General features: G+C 35.6%; 1 protein-coding gene across 14 annotated transcripts in view; it reads left to right on the forward strand.

Moving 5' to 3' along the window:
- Positions 1 to 4,418: 4,418 nt before the first annotated feature.
- RALGAPA1 (Ral GTPase activating protein catalytic subunit alpha 1) overlaps positions 4,419 to 18,539 on the forward strand; it is a 214,538-nt gene continuing 200,417 nt past the window's right edge. For 7 of the 14 annotated variants that reach the window (XR_013993430.1, XR_013993431.1, XR_013993432.1 and 4 more), the window contains exon 1: positions 4,419 to 5,022. Coding sequence is in view for 8 of the 14 variants with exons in the window: in XM_081049576.1 (XP_080905702.1) it covers positions 4,917 to 5,022 (106 nt within the window). In the remaining 6 variants the exon portion in view is untranslated. The remainder of the gene's footprint in view (positions 5,023 to 18,539) is intronic. The other 7 variants (XR_013993433.1, XR_013993434.1, XR_013993435.1 and 4 more) reach the window with 1 other exon arrangement.

Below are 18,539 nucleotides of genomic sequence, written 5' to 3' on the forward strand. Positions count from 1 at the left end.
TGAGATTAGGTTAGTGATAAGATTACATTAATTTAAGATCAGATCTTTTAAAAAAGATCATTAGTTGCTTAGTGGAAAATGGATTAGGATAAAACAAGAGAAAGGAATAAATCAATCAGATGTTGAGGGAAGATAATGGTGGCTTGTACAGGGGTAGAGGCTATGTGGTGGAAAGAAATGGACAAATTTGAGATAGTTGGGAGGCATATCGACAAAACTAAGCAATGGATTAAATTTGGGGCAGGAGAGAGAGGATATAGAACATAGTTTACTTCCCTCCCTTCTCTTTGAATTTGAATCATTTGCCTATACAAACAAATAATGTCAGCAGCCTTTACTTCAACAAATCTTAAAAACATTTTGCTTAAGAAGTTCCATACTCATTGTATATGATTTTTAACTTTCTCTGTCCTTAACCAATCTAATATTTCTTCTAATGCTTCGTGACTTGTGTGTTAATGTTACCTGTTTTCTCTAAAAATTAAATCATAATCTATGAAATTACAACAGAAAAAAATTACAAAATGTATTGTCGTTGGAACTGATGGTGTGAGAGCAATGATAGCTAAAATGGTTGGCACATTACATGGCATGAAAGCAGTGGGAGCAAACTGTACTAATGTAAATTGTATTCTTCACTGCCAGTTTCACTTATGAATATCCTTGATGAACAATAAAAAATATTCTTTATTAAATTCTAAGCATTGAGTATACATCTTTAATATTTATTAAACATTTTAATATTAATATTTTCTGTGGCAAAGTTGGAAGTAGTATAAAGCTGCTGCATACTGAAGTACAATGGAGATCTTATGGAAAAGCACTTGTGCAACTGAGTTGTGAGCTGACCTAACAACTTGATTCAAGGAATACTTACAAGAACTGACAAACTGTAGTTATTCAGACTTGGATACTTGGCAAATATTTTCACAAAAAAATCAAATGAACAACGTGAGCCTGTTGTTTTTTAAAACAATTGACAGTATTTGCTACCAAAGATAAAATTCAAGTTTCCAGATGAAAATTAGGAATTTGGAAAACTTTTACCCACTGTGGTGAACATGACAACTTTCTAACACTTAAAGGATTTTTCTGATGTATGTAATGTTAAAAATGTTTATATTGTTTAATGAAATGTATTAACATTTGGAATATTTGTATAACTCAGTGAACAATTTTCCAAACAGCAAATGTATAAGGTTATAAAATTATGAATGGGTATAAAGTCCATTTAAAGTACAAGATTTTAATGTAATACAAAACGTCTACTGATATACTTTTATATTCTACATTGCAACTAATCTTTAAGAAACCACCATTTGTTGAGTTTCAGTTCCGTTTAGGTTTAGTATAATGTATATAATTATGTAAAAAGCTATTAACATATTCCCCTTTTCCAATTACATATCTACATGAGGCCAGATTTTTTTTCTATATGCTTCAACCAAAAGAACATACTGCATCATAAGAATTCAGCTGTCTTCTATTAGGCCAAACATTAAAGAGATTTGCAAAAAAAAAAAAAAAAAAAAAAAAGTAAAACGACACTTTTTTCATTAAACACTTTTTGTTTTGAAAAAATAGATATGGCAGTTTTGAGAATTACTGGTCAATTGCGATTTGTCTAATACTTATCTCATGATTAGACTGAAGTTACAGGTTTTAGGGAGAAAGACCACAGAGGTGAAGTGCTATTTTCATTACATTATATCCAGGGTACACATTAGCAACATGACTTATCACTGTTGGTATTGACCTTGATCACCTAGTAGTGTTTGTTAGTTCTGCACTGTAAAGTTACCCTCCCTGCCTCTCCCACACTGTACTCTTTGGAAGAAACTCATATTTGCGGACCACACCAAAGAAATAGAAAGTTATTCTCCATCTCCTTGGGTATCTACATAAATTTTTTGGAATTCTTTTTCTATCAGAGATTTGTCTCTTTTTCCCCATTTATCACTAGGGATGTTTATTCCACTATTACGGTATTATACAGTGTACTTTCACTGCCCTAAAAATCCTTATGCTCCACCTATTTATCCCCTACCCCAAACCCTGGCAACCACTGATCTTTTTAATGAATAGACTTATGTTTTAAAACAATTTTAAATTTACAGGAAAATTGAGCCAATAGTATTGGAGAGTTGCCATATGCCCAACTCCCATAGAGTTTCTCCCGTTATTGACATCTTACGTTAGTATGATGCATTTATTATGGTTAATGAACCAATAATGATATGTTATTAGTAACTAGACTCCATAGTTTATTCAGATTTCCTTATTTTTTATCTATCCTTTTTCTGTTCCATGATCTTATCTAGGATACCTTACTACATTTAGTTATCATTTCTCCTTAGGCTCTTCTTGGCTGTGATAATTTCTCACACTTCCCTTGGTTTTGATGACCTTGAGAGGTTTGAGGAGTACTGGTCAAGTTTATTGAAGGATGCCCCTCTGTTGAAATTTGTCTGATGTCTTTCTCATGATTAGACTAAGGTTGTAGGTTTCGGGGAGAAGATCACAAAGGTAAAGCGCCATTGATGTTGACCTTGATCACCTGGCTGAAGTATTGTCAGGTTCCTCCAATGTGAGCTTTTTTGTTTGTTTGTTTGGATGGTTGGGTTTTTTGTTGTTTAGCCTTTTTCATACAGTACTCTTTGGACAGAAATCACTATGTACAGCTATTATTTCTTTGTTGATTACATTTTATTATAAAAGCTTGTAAATTTACTTCTGTTGCTTTAGACACTGCATCTGTTTTAGTTTCATTACTTGTGAATGGGAAGGCAATTCAAACTGTGTTGCAATGCTAAGAATAGCAACAGGATCAAGTGAATCCTAATGAAATATAAATGGCAAGGACTTGAAGTTAGCAATCACAAAATTAAGAACTTTTTTTAGTGATCAAGAGATAGACCAGCAGTTCTCAAAGCTTTTGGTTTTAAGATTAAAATTATGGAAAATTTTAATCTTTCTATGGAAAGATTTTAATCTTTCTATGGAAAGATTATGGGAAAGTAGATCATCACCAAAAATGAACTCTAATGTAAACTATGGTCTTTGGGTGACAATTATATATCAACATAGGTTCATCAGCTGTAACAAATGCTCTACTCCATGGGGGTGTTGATAATTGGTGAGGCTGTGCATGTGTGGGGTGGGGGGGTGTATGGGGAAATCTCTGTACCTTCTCTTCAGTTTTGCTGGGAACCTAAAACTGAGCTACGAAATTTAAGTCTGTTAAAAAATTAATCTATTAGTTTTTTAAAAACTCTTAAATTTGAATAAACCAATAGGAGTGTCTGCTGTCACACTCTCAGCAGTAAGATGGTTAATTTAAAAACAATCTTTACTAATTTGACTGATAAAACATTACTTTATTGTTAAAAATAAATTATGTATATTGAGTATGTATATATAAAAGAAGCCAGACAACAAAGAGTATAGTGTATGCTTATATTTCTATAAAACTAGAAAATGCAAATTCCAAGGGACAGAAAGCTCAATGGTTGCCTGGGACTAGGGGTGGGGCAGTGGGAGAAAGGGATAACAAAGAGGTGAGAGGAAAATTTGGGGGATGATGTATATATTCACTATTTTGATTGTGGTGATGTTTTCATGGTGGTGTACAAATGTGGAACTTACCAAATTGTACACTTTGAAAATGTTCAGTTTATTGTATCAATTACATCTTAATTAAAGCTGTTTAAAAATATTGTTTTAATTTGATTTTTTAAACTACTGAGTGTGAGCATTTTTCAGTTTTAGTTATGAGTACACACTACTGTGATTTTTTTCCATGTTCTCTATTAATTTTTCTCCTTGGGCCTTCATTTTCTCACGAATTTGCGAACTCCTTACATATTAGGCAAACTCACCCTAAAAATTCTCCAGATTTCTTTTCTCTGTAACTTTTCCGTTACTGCATGCTTTTGGGAGAGCTCATTTATTTATACGAGATAATTTTAACCAAGAGGATGTACTGTAACTATAAATCTCTGTACTATAAATATAGTAAATTGTTAATCATCACTTTGCAAAACAAAAATCCTTTAAACAAAATTCAAATTAGTAAGTGAAGGAGTGTTCTACTCAATGCCTTCAGAATTGGCATCAAAACTATACTGTACGTCTGCTTTGATGTTTTGGGGCTATCTTCTGAAGTTATTATGACATAGTAAACAGTGGAGATGAAGGATTTTTAAACAAAAATATACGACACTATGGGAGTTTGGCTAGGAATCACTTTGCTTACAATGACACACAAAGTAATTCCCTTCCTTGACTTTCTTGGGCTCCTCCTTCGGCTGCTTGCACAAGACACCAAAGGCGAGCGAGTAAGGCCACGGATGATCTCACGCTCGCATGACGTCAAGAAAGCTGACGTCAGAAGGTGGTTGCCACGGGGACCATTCGCCACTGACGGCAGCGTCGTGAAATCCCATCACTACACTCGGTATCCCTGTCGGCTTCTGCAAGGTCTGAGCTTGCTACGGACGCTTTAACCTTAAGGGGGCCTCAGGGAGGGAGGAGTTGTGCTGCTGCCGCCGAGAGCCCCACCTCCGTGGCTCCTGGTCCCGGGCCCCGGCCTGTGGCGGCGAGCGGCGGCCGCAGGAAGCGGGCGGCGGCGGCGGCGGGCGACTCAGCCTGGTCTCCCTGGCTTTGTGCAGGGCTGGGAGAGGGCATCCGCCATATTGGAGCCCGAGCCGAAGGCGGCTTGCGGCCGCGGCGCGAGGCGGGTGGAGGTGGCGGCCCTGGCCTGGGTCTGGGAGGAGTCGGCTGCACCCGGGCCCGCAAGTCCGGGGCGTGAATGAGCCGCTCACGCTAGTGTCCTCCCCGCCCACTCCCTCCACTTTCCGCGGGTGGAACCGGGCCGGGAGGGGGCCAGAGACGGCCGTGGAGGGGGCCGCGGCAGCATGTTCTCCAAGAAGCCGCACGGGGATGTGAAGAAGTCTACCCAAAAGGTGCTGGACACCAAGAAGGACGCGCTGACCCGCCTCAAGCACCTGCGCATCGTCATCGGTGAGGAGCGAGGGGTGGCGGCGCCCGGAGGCCTGGCTTACCTGGCCCGGCCTCTGCTGGGGACCCTGGGGACCCTTCCCCGGCCCCGGCGAGGGGCGGAGCGGGGCCGGGCGTCGCCTCTGCGGAGACGCGGGAGGGCGGTTAACGTGGGGAAGAGAAAAACCTGGCAGCTGCCAAGCACGCACCCACTTATCTCGTTTTGAGTTCATCGTCTGAACTCATTTTTAAACACTAGTAGTCCTCTAAACACTTGGATTTTTTTTTTTTAGACTTGCGGGAGACTTCGTGTCGTGTGTAATGGTGTTTATAGGATATGTTGGCCAGATGACGACCGTCACGCCCAAGTGAACACAAAACTAAAGTCCTCTCTTAGACAATGTAGACCTTAAGTCTTTCAAGTTTCTTGGCCGTTGAGGGCCCGCAGGAAGCGGTGTACCCCTTTGGGAAGTGGGTGGTTCTGCAAAACCTTGTGGGGAAGAGCTCCGCCCTGCTGTTAATGCACCTTGTTCGTCCTTACTGTCACTTAGAGAATTAGTATTCGTTATAGGAACAAGGTGGCTTACAGCTTTCTTTTCTTCTAGAGAACTGTATGGGATTCTGTTTTTATGCCATCAACAATTTCTTACTGTCTGTTACCCTCGACTTCTGCTTTGCTGGCAAACCAGAGAGTGCCCTGAGTTTTGGAGAGTGTTAAAGCTTTTGGCTACTTGGTCATTTCTTAGGCTGACAGGGGCTATAATAAGACTTATGGAATATCTGGTCTTGTACTTGGATATTTTAGATGAAATTTGAGGTGACAAAGAGAGTTTGCCTGTGATGATGCGGTGTTAAAGGCAGAACTGAGATTTGAACCCAGATGTGTGAATCATCGTTCAGAGTTTATTGGCTCAAGTTCTCTTCCTAATGAGTGTTTATTTTGAAAAGTGATGTTTATTCAGTGATATCAGTAAGTCCCTTATTTGAGGTGTCTTGTTTTCTCAACTATATTGTTTGCACGTGCCACCAGGATACCACCAATAATACCCAACATTTGTATGGTGCTTTACTGTTCACAAAATGATTTCACATAAATTATACTTAATCCTCACAATAACCCAGAGGTAGAAATCATTATCTTCCTGTTTTTCACAAATGAGAACACTGAAGTTGGGGGTGTGAAATGGTCACCCAGGTACTGGGAGCCAGAGCCAAAACTGGGGGTTTCTTGTCTCTAGGTTGTTTCTTACTCTTCCTACATTTATGACAGCAAGTCTTTTATCACAAGTAGGTTGTATTTATTCCTGTGGAATAGTAAGAAAGCAGTTACATGCAGGTTAGTGACATAAAAAGAAACCCAGTTTTCAAGAAAATGTAAATCTAAATACTGTTGGGATTATGATATTTTTATTTTTTGTTCTTCATTCCACTTCAGAGTTAACTCATTGAAGTTAACTCTGGCTGAGAGAGTGAGACAAAGAAAGTTAATGTGAATTTAGGAGAGGTATCACATATAATGGCAGTTTGAAATTGAACACTTAATGGAATTTGACACCTATTTGGGACAAACTGTAGGTTGGGTAATGGCAGAGCTATAAAATTGAGTTCCAAAGGAGTATTGATATTTTCTAAATTAACTGCCATAGTTCTTTAGTTATAGAGTGTTTAAGGAATGTTTCATACATACTTCTTTGGCTAGAAGTTTCTTCCATCTGGGAGACATGATCTAAATTAAGAGGTCACACATGTCACATATTTTGTACGGCCTAGCTTCCTCCATTTGAAAACAAAACAATAATTAAAAACAACAACCCTTTGCTCTTTAATTTATGGGCTTTTGGAAAATAGAGCATACACTGTGTATAAACATTTAAAATACCCTTAAGAACCTTCAAATAGAGGACATTTTGCTTTCAAATTCCCTGTCCTGTGTGTGGAGTAGGTTCATAGTGCAAGATTACTACATTTCAGTAGTTTTAAAACAGTAGTTCTCAACCGGGGATAATTTTGCCTCCCTCCCCTCACCCCCCCTCGACACTGACAGTGTTTGGAGACACTTTTGTTTGTCACAACTTTGTGGAGGCGTTTACAGCATCTATTGGGTGGGTAGCAGGAATGCTGCTCAACATCTTACGCTGTACAGGATAATTCCTCACAGCAATATTGTGATCTAGATGTCAGCAGTGCTGAGGTTTAGAAACCTTGTGAAAGTATAAGAGTAAAAGGTGGACCTTCAAATGCTAGACTTGGTTCTGATACATTAATTGAATGAAATAGTCTGAATTTTTAAAGGGTTATAGTTATTTTGTTTGAAATATGGTTAATGTAGTTTTTAAGAATATGAGTGGGGAAAAAGTAGAATGACAAAAGCTGAAAGACATCTTAGAGGTTCACTAATTAGATACATCATTTTGCAGATGGAAAAGCCACTTCAAATCCTTTTTGGAAACAGGTGCAAGTCTAACATAAAGTAAACATATGAGGAAACTAGTTTGCAAAGTAATTGGACATTGCCGATTACACAAGATTTTATTTTTTATTTGGTTCCATCTGAACTATATTTTTAACCCTATTCACTCAGGGTATTTATAGAATTCAGTGGATCCAAATATAAGAACATATTTAAACATTCAGTGTAAACTTTTTTCCTTGGCATGTATTCCTACAGTAGGACAATTCCAACTGAATTGATAGAACTTGACTATGAAGGATTTAGATTTAAATCTGCTGTGTTTATTGATGTTGCTGTATATTTGTTTTGTGGGAACTGAAAGTTGTGTTTTTTGTTGTTGTTTTTTTTTAAGAAATAAAGCCTTGTCTAGTTTCTGAAGTTTCTGTTATCCTCTACCCTCCCCCTCTTTTTTTTTTTTTTACAACTAATAGCTTTAAGATAATACGTATTAAGTTAGCACCTGTAAAGTGGCTAATAGAATGCCTGGCATGCAGTGGATATTGACTAAATGTTAATTTTTATCTGTGGCAAGATAACAGTTCAGTCTTCTTGATTTAAAAAGAAAAAAATGAGTACTTATTTAGCTAATAAATGTATTGATTATTGTATCATTCTAATAACTATAATTGACATACAATAAATTGCACTATTTAAAACACATAATTGAATAATTTTTGACACACACACACACACTTACTTTGTGAAGCCATCATGACAATCGAGGTTAGGAAACATCCAGACAATCAAGATGACAAGTATATCTGTAACCTAGTTTCCTTTTGCGCCTTAGTAATCCCTTACTTCCACCCCTACTCGCACTAGCCCTCCTGTTCCCTGGGCAATCACTGATCTGCTGTCACTCCAGATTGGTTTGCATTTTCTAGAGTTTTATATATATATGGAATTGTATAGTATTTGCTTTTTTTTGTTTGGTTTCTTTTATTCAGCCTTTTATTTTGAAATTCATTAATACTGTTGTGGGGGGGGGTGTCAATAGTACATGCTTTCATTGCTGAGTAGTGTTCCATTGTACAGATAGGCCACGATTTGATTATCCATTTACCTGTTGATGGTCACGTGGATTTTCAGTTTTGAACTATTGCAAAAAGCTGCTATGAAGTGTACTTGTTGTATAGACATAGTCTTTCTTTTCTCTTGGATAAATACCTAGAAGTGGAATGGCTATTAAAGAAACCGCCGTACTGTTTTTTTTATTTTACGTTCTTACCAGCGGAGTATGGAGAGTGCCCCTTTCTCCACAAATGAACCAACACCACTTGGTATTGCCAGTCTTAATTTCAGCCACTATAAGTAGTATGTAGTGGTTATAATTAGTGTTTTCCCCATATCTAATAACATTGAGCTTCTTTTAATGTGCTTATTTGCCATTATATAATTTGTTTGATCAAGTGTCTGTTCGAATCTTTTACCTATTTTTGAAGTTGTTTTCTTACTCAGTTTTGAAAATTAATTATTTATTCTGGATAACAGTACCTTATCAGATTCCTGCCTCCCCCTCCCTGCATCTTTGGATTGTCTCTTAATTTTCCTAACATTTTCTTTGAAGGAGTAGGATTGGAGTCTTAAGTTTGATTAAGCCTATATATCAATTTTTTATTTTATGGTTTGTATACTTTTGGTGTTGTATCTAAAATCTTTGCCTAAGCCAAGGTCACAAAGATTTTCTTAACATGCTTTCTTCTAGATTGAAGTTTATTTTTTTGCATATGGATATCCAGTTGTTGCAGCACCATTTGTTGAAAAAGACTGCCGCAGTTTCACCACTGAATTGCCTTTGTACTTTTTCCAAAACTCAGTTGTTATATATGTGTGGGTCTATTTCTGGACTCTCTATTTTGTTCCTATGATCTACTTGTGTTGGTGCCAATACCATGTTTTTTAATTTACTGTAACTTGATAGTAAATCTTGAAATCAGTTGTCTCTCCAACTTTGTACTTCCTTTTCAGAGGTTTTTTTTTTCCTTTTTTTTTCTGGCGTGGCGGTACTATGCCACGTCCTTTACCAATATGAGTTTTATAATGAGCTTGTCAATTTCTAAAATGAATAAGAAACATTTCCTGCTTGGATTTTTTTGGGGATTATGATGAATCTATAGGTCAAATTGGGAAAAATTTACAACAATACTGAATTCTCTGACTCATGAACAAAGTATGTTTCTCCATTTGTAGAGGGCTTCTTTAATTTCTCTAGCAGTGTTTTGTAGAGTTTTTTAAAATTTTATTGGGGAGGGGGAACAGGACTTTATTGGGGGAACAGTGTGTACTTCCAGGACTTCTTTCCAAGTCAAGTTGTTGTCCCTTCAGTCTTAGTTGTGGAGGGCGCAGCTCAGCTCCAGGTCCAGTTGCCATTGCTGGTTGCAGGGGGCACAGCCCACGATCCCTTGCGGGACTCGAATTGTTGAGCCAGCAACCTTGTGGTTGAGAGCCCACTGGCCCATGTGGGAATCGAACCGGCAGCCTTCGGAGTTAGGATCACAGAGCTCCAACCGCCTCAGCCACCGGGTGGCCGTTTTGTAGTTTTTAATATGCAAGTCTTACACATCTTTTGTCGCGTATCCCTAAATGTTTTTCCCCCTTGATGCTCTTGAAAATGGCATCTTTATATTCATTCCAGATTGTTGCTAGTGTAAGAAAATAAAATTGATGTTTGCGTATTGAGCCTTGTATCCTGAAACCTTGCTAAACTCAGTTCTGTATATTTTTTGTAGATTCCATTTGGATTTTTTACGTAGATATTCTTATTGTCTGTGAATAAAGACAGTTTTACTTCTTCCTTTCCAATCTGGATGCCTTTATATCTTTTTCTTGCCTTTTTGAACTCACTAAAACTTCTAGAGAATAGAAGTGTGAGAGTGGACATCCTTGTCTTATTTTTTATGTTGGTAAAGCAGTGAGCTTTTTTGACTATACAATGTGATATTAATTGGAGGTTTTTCGTAGATGTCCTTTATCATGTTAAGAAAGTTTCACTGCTAGATTGCTGAGAGTTTTTTTCATCAGAAACGGATGTTAGATTTGTCAAATACTTTTCTGCTATTGAGAACAGATTTTTTTCATTAATTAACATGATGAATTATAGTCATTGATTTTCAAATATTAAATCAACTCTGCAATCCTGAGATTAAAGCTCGGTTGGTCCTGATGAATTGTCATATTTATATATTGTTGGATTTGATATGCTACAATTTTGTTTATGATTGATATATTTATGTTCATGAGGGATACTGGTCTGTACTTTGCTTGTAAATTTTTTCTTTTTGAGGAAGCTGTAAAACTTGATTGAGAAAATTTTAACAGTCAAGTATCCCACATAACAGTTTGCATGGTTTCACATCTTCCTTTAATCCTGTGGTTGTCTTTCCTCTGCTTTTGAAATGTAAATGTTTTCTAGTTTGGGGGGAATCTCCCACTTGACATAGGACTGTCTCTGCTGTAACCCTCAGACTTTGGCTGAGCCAGTTCCTAGAGATCAGCTTTCGGGTCAGGCCCTCTTGTAGTATTTTTGGTTTTGATATTACATAATGTTAACCTCATAGTATAAATTGAGAGGTGTTGCTTTCAGAGTTTCTGGAAATGGTCATGTAGAATTGGTATTATTTTTCCTTAAATGTTTGGTGTTATAGAATTCACCACTGAAGCGATCTGGATCTGGAATTTTCCTTGAGGGAAGGTTTTAAAGTACTTTAATAGATATAGTGCTAGTCAGGTTATTTCTTCTTGAGTGGGTTTGTGTCTTTCAAGGCATTTTCTCATTTCATATAAGTTGTAAAATTTATATGCATAAAGTTGTTCACAGTACTCCCTTATCCTTTTGATACCAGAATCTGTGGTATGTCACATCTCATTCTTGATATTGATAATTTGTGTTTTTTTCCCTGAGCGGTCTGACTAGAGGTTCATCACATTTTATTAATCTTCTAAAAGAACCAGCGTATTGCTTTATTAACCTTCTCTGTTTCTCTGTTTTTGTTTTATTGATTTCTGCTTTGATCTTTATTTCCTTTTTTCTGCTTTGTTTTATTTTTTTTTCCACAAAATCATCTTGTAAGTAATCTTGTGGGGTTTTAAACGACAAAGCTCTTTTTTAGTGTTAGTTTAATATGCTCTTTTTTCTAGTTTCTTAAAATGTGTGAGATTATTGATTTAAGACCCTTTTTCCTTTCTGCTATAGGCATTTCCCCTATTATAAATTCCACAAATTGCGGTATTTTTTGTTTTTATTTTCAATTAGGTCCAAAATGCATTTTAACTTCCCTTTTGATTTTTTCATTGTTCCATGGGTTATTTACATTTGTGTTCTTTAGTTTCAAATAGTTGTGCATTATTCAGATAGTTGTTACTGATTTCTAACTTAACTTCATTATAGTTAGAGAACATATGTTTATGACTTGAGTTCTTTAAAATTTATTGAAATTTCATAGCCCAGAATGTTTTAACTTGATAGATATTCCATATGCACTTGAACAAAAAATGTATTGTGCTGGTGTTGGGTTGAGTGTCCTAAAAATGTCAATCAGGATAGGTTGTTTGAAAGTGTTCAGATCTTCTGTATCCTTGGTGAATTTTTGTCTACTTGTTTTTATCAATTATTGACTGGGGGTAAGGAGGTGGTGGTGCTGAAGTTTCTGACTATTATTGTGGGGTTATCTGTTTCTTTTTGCAGTTCAGTCAGATTTTATTTCATGTATTTTGAAGCTTTGTTATTAGGTTCCTAAACATGTGGGATTATCGTTTCCTGATAAAATGACTCCTTTATTATTAAGAAATGATCTCTATCCCTGGTAATCATTGCCCTGTAATCTACTTTGACAGTAATGTAGCTACTTCCACTTTAATTGATGAGTATCGGTAGGGCATATATTTTCCTGTCATTTTAATGTTTGTATTTTTATATTTAAGTGGATTTCTTAAATATAGTGTAAGATCCAGTTTTATAGTGTAAGATCCAGTTTTGTTCTTTTGCAATTTGGCTGTCCAGTTTTTCCAATATTATTTATTGATGAGACTCCGCTCCCCATTGTATATTCTTGGTTCCTTTGCATAAATCTGTTGACCATTTATGCATAGATTTATTTTTCTGGTCTGTCTATTCTGTTCCATTGATATATGTGTCTTGTGTTTATGCCAGTACCATACTACTTTGATTACTATAGCTTTGCAATATAGTTTGAAATCCGGGAGTGTGATACCTCTCACTTTATTCTTTCGTCTTGAGATTGCATTGGCTATTTGGAATCTTTTGTGGTTCCATACAGATTTTAGGATTGTTTGTATCTACTTCTGTGAAAAATGCCATTGGAATTTTTAGAGGAATTTCATTGAATATATAAACTGCTTTGGTTTGTATGGACATTTTAACAATATTCTTCCCATCCATGATTATGGAATCTTTCCACTTATTTGTGCCTTCAGTTTCTTTCATCAATGTCCTATAATTTTCAGTGTACAGATCTTTTACCTTTTTGGTTAAACTTATTCCTAGATATTTTATTCTTTTTGATGTAATTGTAAATGGGCATGTTTCTTAAATTCTTTTTCTGATAGTTGTTAGTGTATAGAAATACAACTGATTTTTGAATATTGATTTTATATCCTGTAACTATATTGAATTTGTTTATTCAAACAGTTTTTTGTGTGAAGTCTTTAGGGTTTTCTCTATTACAAGATCATGTCATCTGTAAATAGTTGTCTGCAAATAGAGACCGTTTTACTTCTTCTTTTCAGATTTGGATGCCTTTTATTTCTTCTTGCCTATTTGTTCTTGCGAGAACTTCCAATACGATGTTGAATAAAAGTGGTGAAAGTGGGCATCCTTGTCTTTTTCCTGATTTTAGAGGAAAAGCTTTCAGCTTCTCACCATTTGAGTGTGATGCTATCTGTGGACTTGTCATATATGGCCTTTATTATGTTGAGGTTCATTCCTTCTACACCCCGTTTTTATTATGAATGAGTGATGAATTTTGTCAATGCTTTTTCTATACCTATTGAGATGATCATATGATGTTTATCCTTCATTTTGTTAATGAGGTGAATCACATTGATTGATTTGTGAATGTTGAACCATCTTTGCACGCCTGAGGTCAGTGCTACCTAGTCATGGTTATGATCCTTTTAATGTACTGTTGACTGTGGTTTGCTAATATTTTGTTGAGAAATTTTGCATCTGTATTCTTCAGGGATAATGTAATTGTCTTCTGGTGTCCTTATTTGGTTTTATTATCAGTAACGTTGACCTTGTAAAATGAATTTGGGAGTGTTCCCTCCTGTTCTGTTATGTGGGAGAGTTTGGGAAGGATTGGTATGCATTCTTTTTTAAATGTTTGGTAGATTTCACCAGTGGAGTCATCTGGTTCTGGACTTTTCTTTTTTTCTTTTTTAATTTATTTAAGTGTTTTTTTTCCAGGACCCATCAGCTCCAAGTCATGTTGTTTCAATTTAGTTGTGGAGGGTGCAGCTCACAGTGGCCCATGTGGGGATCGAACCGGCAACCTTGTTGTTAAGAGCTAACCAACTGAGCTAACTGGTGGCCCCCTGGACTTCTCTTTTTTGGGAGCTTTTTGGTTACTGATTCAATCTCCTTCCTTGTAATTTTTCTGTTTAGATTCAGACCAGTAACTAATCATTGAGATCTGGATGATATACACTTAATGATATTATTGATTTGGTTAAGTTTAAGTCTGTCATCTTGCTGTGTTTTCTGTTTGGCCTGTCTGTTCTTAGATCCCTTCCCTCTCTCTCTGCCTTCTTTTCTATTATTAGTTGAGTAAAGTTATGATTCTTTTTAAAACTTCTTTGTTGGATTATTAGCTATAATCTTTTATTTTATTCATTGCTTTATGATTTATGGTATACATCTGTAACTTGGTGGAGTCTTCTAGTAAGTGATATTATACCACTTCTTGTGTTGTGTTAAGGACTTTACAAGTGTGTACTTCCATTTCTCCCCCCAGCTTTGATACTTTTTTTGTCATGAATTTACTTATACGTGTTGTAAATCCTTTGTTATATTATTTTGTTTAAACAAGCAGTTATCTTTTTAAGATTTTGAAATAATAAGACAAAGACATATATTTACCCATGTACTATTTTCAGTGCTCTTCGTTCCATTGCAGATATTAATAGATACTTCCATCTATCCAGTGTCATTTTGCTGCTTCTGAAGGACTTCCTTTAACCGTTTCTTCTGTGATGATGATCTGGTGGTGAATTCCTCATGTTTTTGTGTAAAGTATTTTGCTTCTTTTCTGAAAGATATTTTGCTTTGTTTAGAATTCTAGGCTGATGGCTTTTCCCCTTTGTCCTTTGAAGATTTTACTCCACTGTCTTGGTGTTTGCATTGTTTCTGATAAGAAGTCTTCTATCATACTTCCCTTAGTCTGTACGCTTATGTCATTTTTTCCCCCGGCTTTTAATATTTTCTCTTTACTAGTTTTGAGCAGTATGTGCCCAAGTTTGGCTTGGGGTTCATTGAGTTTATTAGATTTATGGGTTTATAATTTTCATAAAGTTCGGGGAAATTTTAGCCATTTTTTTCTCCATTTATTGCTCTCATCCCTTTTTGGAATTTCATTTATTAGCATATTGATAAGTATAATATTACTATATTAGAAAATATTATTAGTATATTGGGAGATGTCGTAGCAGTAAAAGAACTGACATTCTTTTAATTCTTTTTGGATTCTTTTTTCTCTGTGTTTTCTGTTGCTAAGTTCACTAGGCTTTTGCTACATGCAGTCTGCCTGTCTAGCTTATTTTTCACATCAGACATAGTTTTTATCTAGTTTATTTTCTGTGTATGTATTAGTATGTATGGAAATTGTATTGTCTACATGTCCTCTTGAACATATGAAGTACTATTAAAATAACATTGTACTACTTCTCTGCTCATTCTAGCATCTGTCAAATCTGGGTCAATTGATTATTCTCTACGTCCTGGGTTGTTTTCTTCTTCGTATTCAGAGTAATCTTTGGATTTCTGATAATTGTGAATTTTACCTTCTTAACTTCTGAATATTTTGTATCCATAATTCTTATAAATTCTTGAACTTTTTTCTGGGATGCCATTAATTGTTTAGAAATAGTTTGATCATTTTAGGTCTTGCTTTTACAGTTTATTGAGTGGATCCTTATAGGGCTATTACCTAGTATGAAGTAATACCTTCCTGAGTGTTGTACCCTAATGTCCTGTAAATTAGGAGATTTTTTTTTTTTTAACCCACCTTTTGGGAACAGGCACTGTTCTTGGTCTTATGTACACATGTGGTACTGTTCCCTCAAATTTTTTCACATAGCTTTCTCCTGTCTTGGGAATTTTCCTTACGAGGTGTTATGATTATAGTGGAAAGGGACCTCTCCTGGGTTCTCACTGTATGTAGCTTTCTCCTTTTTCCTGCTCTCTCCTGTGAACTCTTATTACCTTGGTCTTCTTGGACTGTCATCTCATTTTCTCAACTTATGGATTCCATTGGCTTTGCCTGGATTCCCTTTTCTCTTACCTTAGCCAGGAAATGCTGTAGTAGGCTGGAGCAGTCGAAGGTGCACCTCGTTTGCTTGCTGTTTGTCAGAAATGACTTTATCTGATGTCCATACCTGTTTAAAATAAAAAGAAACTCTAAAAACCCTAAAACATAAGTAACAGTTTTCAAGACACTGGATTTGGATGCTGTAAGAGGTTCTTTTAAGTGAATGAGACTGAAAATTGGCTTCATAGCAACTTGGCTCCCATTTTTTACTTTTTTATATTTAGAGACTAAATTTAGTATCAGTTGATTAGTGAAATATATCTGATTGTCTTTATCCAATCTGGATATATTAATTTTTCACAAAGAAAATCGTATTAATATCTTAAATCAGAAAAATAAACTCATGTTTAGTTAGGTATAAATGGTAATTTATAAGGACATTTAATATGTTCATTAAATAAATGTGTTTATATGTTCATTATATAATATGTTCATTAAATAAATAACTTAAAGATGGTATAGATTAACTTGGAACAGGTGTGGCTGAAAATCTGAAAATGCACAGGAGTCACTATAAACTGTAAATTGCCTGTAAAAATAAACTAACCTGGTATTTGAATATATTTTTAAGAGTTGATACGCAAAATTAGTAAGTAATCCTATACACGTGATTACTTAATTTGTATATTCCTTAATTTGTATATATCCTTTAATATAGTACTTAAATTTGAATCTTACTCATTTGAAAAGTTAGTTTGACCTCATTGAAACACTTTATTTGTTATTCATGAAGAAGTGGTTTAGTGAGCAGATTATCTACATAAACAATGTTGTTGATTAATTTGCCTAGTAAAAAGCTGTTTCAAATATTGCAAGCAATCTTTGCATTAACATTCTTTTTATTGAGGATTTTATTGCATATAAAGGGTTTTACATGGCTTATAGGACTGAATAAAATGTGAAATAGAACAACTAGTGATAAAACAAACAACTGAATATCCACTACTTAAAGAGAGGAAACATTATCAGGTTCTAGAGATGAGCTGATTACAGCTGTAAAGCATTGAATTTGGTTCTTAGATTTCCTAGCAGCTAAAGTGAAAAGAGAACATGTAGGGTTATAAGTTTTCAGTGTCTTAGAAAAGAAAGCACGCTGCTTGCTGCTGCTGCTGCTTCTGCTGCTTCTTGTAAAACACTTTTTCTTGATCTAAATCCAATCACGATTTGTATGAATTCATATATTATCTAATGTGCCTTTTTCTTTTAGAAGGATCATTGTGATAGAAATAGACCTTGAAAAAAATAGAAAAATTGGTGATTAGTATGTCTGTTGGATCTAGTCTTTCTAAAAATCAAATGTCTACACAATCTAAATGTTGCTTTTTTAAAAAAAACTTTTGTAAATGGCATCACCATCTTCCAGGTTACTAACACATGAAAATGAACCTTTGATCTTTGACAATGTGATAGAAAAAGACAAATGGTTGTAAGTTTGTCCCACAGATACCTCAAGCTCGAAGTATCGCAACATAAATTTATCTTTGTCTACCATATTGTTGTCTTTAGCTTCTTGTTACCCCTCTCTGGTACTTTCCATTCCTGTAATATCGAACTAGAAATCAGTTTCTGTGATGCGTATATCTTTGCTACTAATACTACTGTATCAAACTACCTTTCCATCAGTCTCACACCTGAAAGTTTCTACTCTTCCTTCCCTGTTAGGTATAGGAGTTTTTCCTACACTGAACACATTTATTTCTAGTAATTTGGTTTATTTTATTATGATGTAATTGTTTATTTGCATTTCTACATCTTCATATCTTCCTGAGGGCATAGGTGTATCTTTTTATCTTCCTATCCCTAGAGTCATCACAGTGCCTAGCATATAATAGATACTCACTAAATATTATGTAGTTCATGAATGAATGTAGTAAGTACGAGGAGAGCAAAGTTGCTCTTTTGTGAGTAGCTTCCTTTCAATTGACAATGGTAGGACAAAATAAAGTCATCATTCTCATTAGAAAGAGACCTTGGGTTGTTTAGTACCTGGGCAAAAAGAAAACTTCATAATATAAAGTCTGCTTTATGTAAAATATAAAAACAACGAAAATCAAGTAGCAGGATGTTAACTGAAAAATGTTTATGGCATTATGGCAGAGATTATTAGATAATTTCCCACCTTATTGAAAGCAGTCTTCATGACATTTATATAACATCTAATTCTTAGAGAGTTTATGTCTGATGAGCCTAACGACACGTAAAGTGTACCTCTCCCCCCACTCCACTCCCCAGTTAACAGACCTGGGATAGACATAGAGGAGAAGGTGGTGTGAAGGCAGAACAGAACACCAGGTTTGCGGCTCCAATTTGTCACAGCAACTACAGCAAAGGAATCCCAATCTCTAATACAGACTTGGCTTTTTATTCTTCCATGTGAATTTCAGAATCAGCTTGTTTATAAATTCAGTGATAATATTGTTAGAATTTTTTTTATTGGATTGCTTTGAATCTGTAGATTTAATTTAGAAGACATTGAAATCTGTAGACGCTTTCTTTCTATCCCTGAAGTCTTCATTTATTCATTTAGGCTTTTCTTAATGTTTATA

Source organism: Rhinolophus hipposideros (assembly GCF_964194185.1).
Source record: "Rhinolophus hipposideros genome assembly, chromosome: 5".
In the NCBI taxonomy this organism is placed as follows: domain Eukaryota; kingdom Metazoa; phylum Chordata; class Mammalia; order Chiroptera; family Rhinolophidae; genus Rhinolophus; species Rhinolophus hipposideros.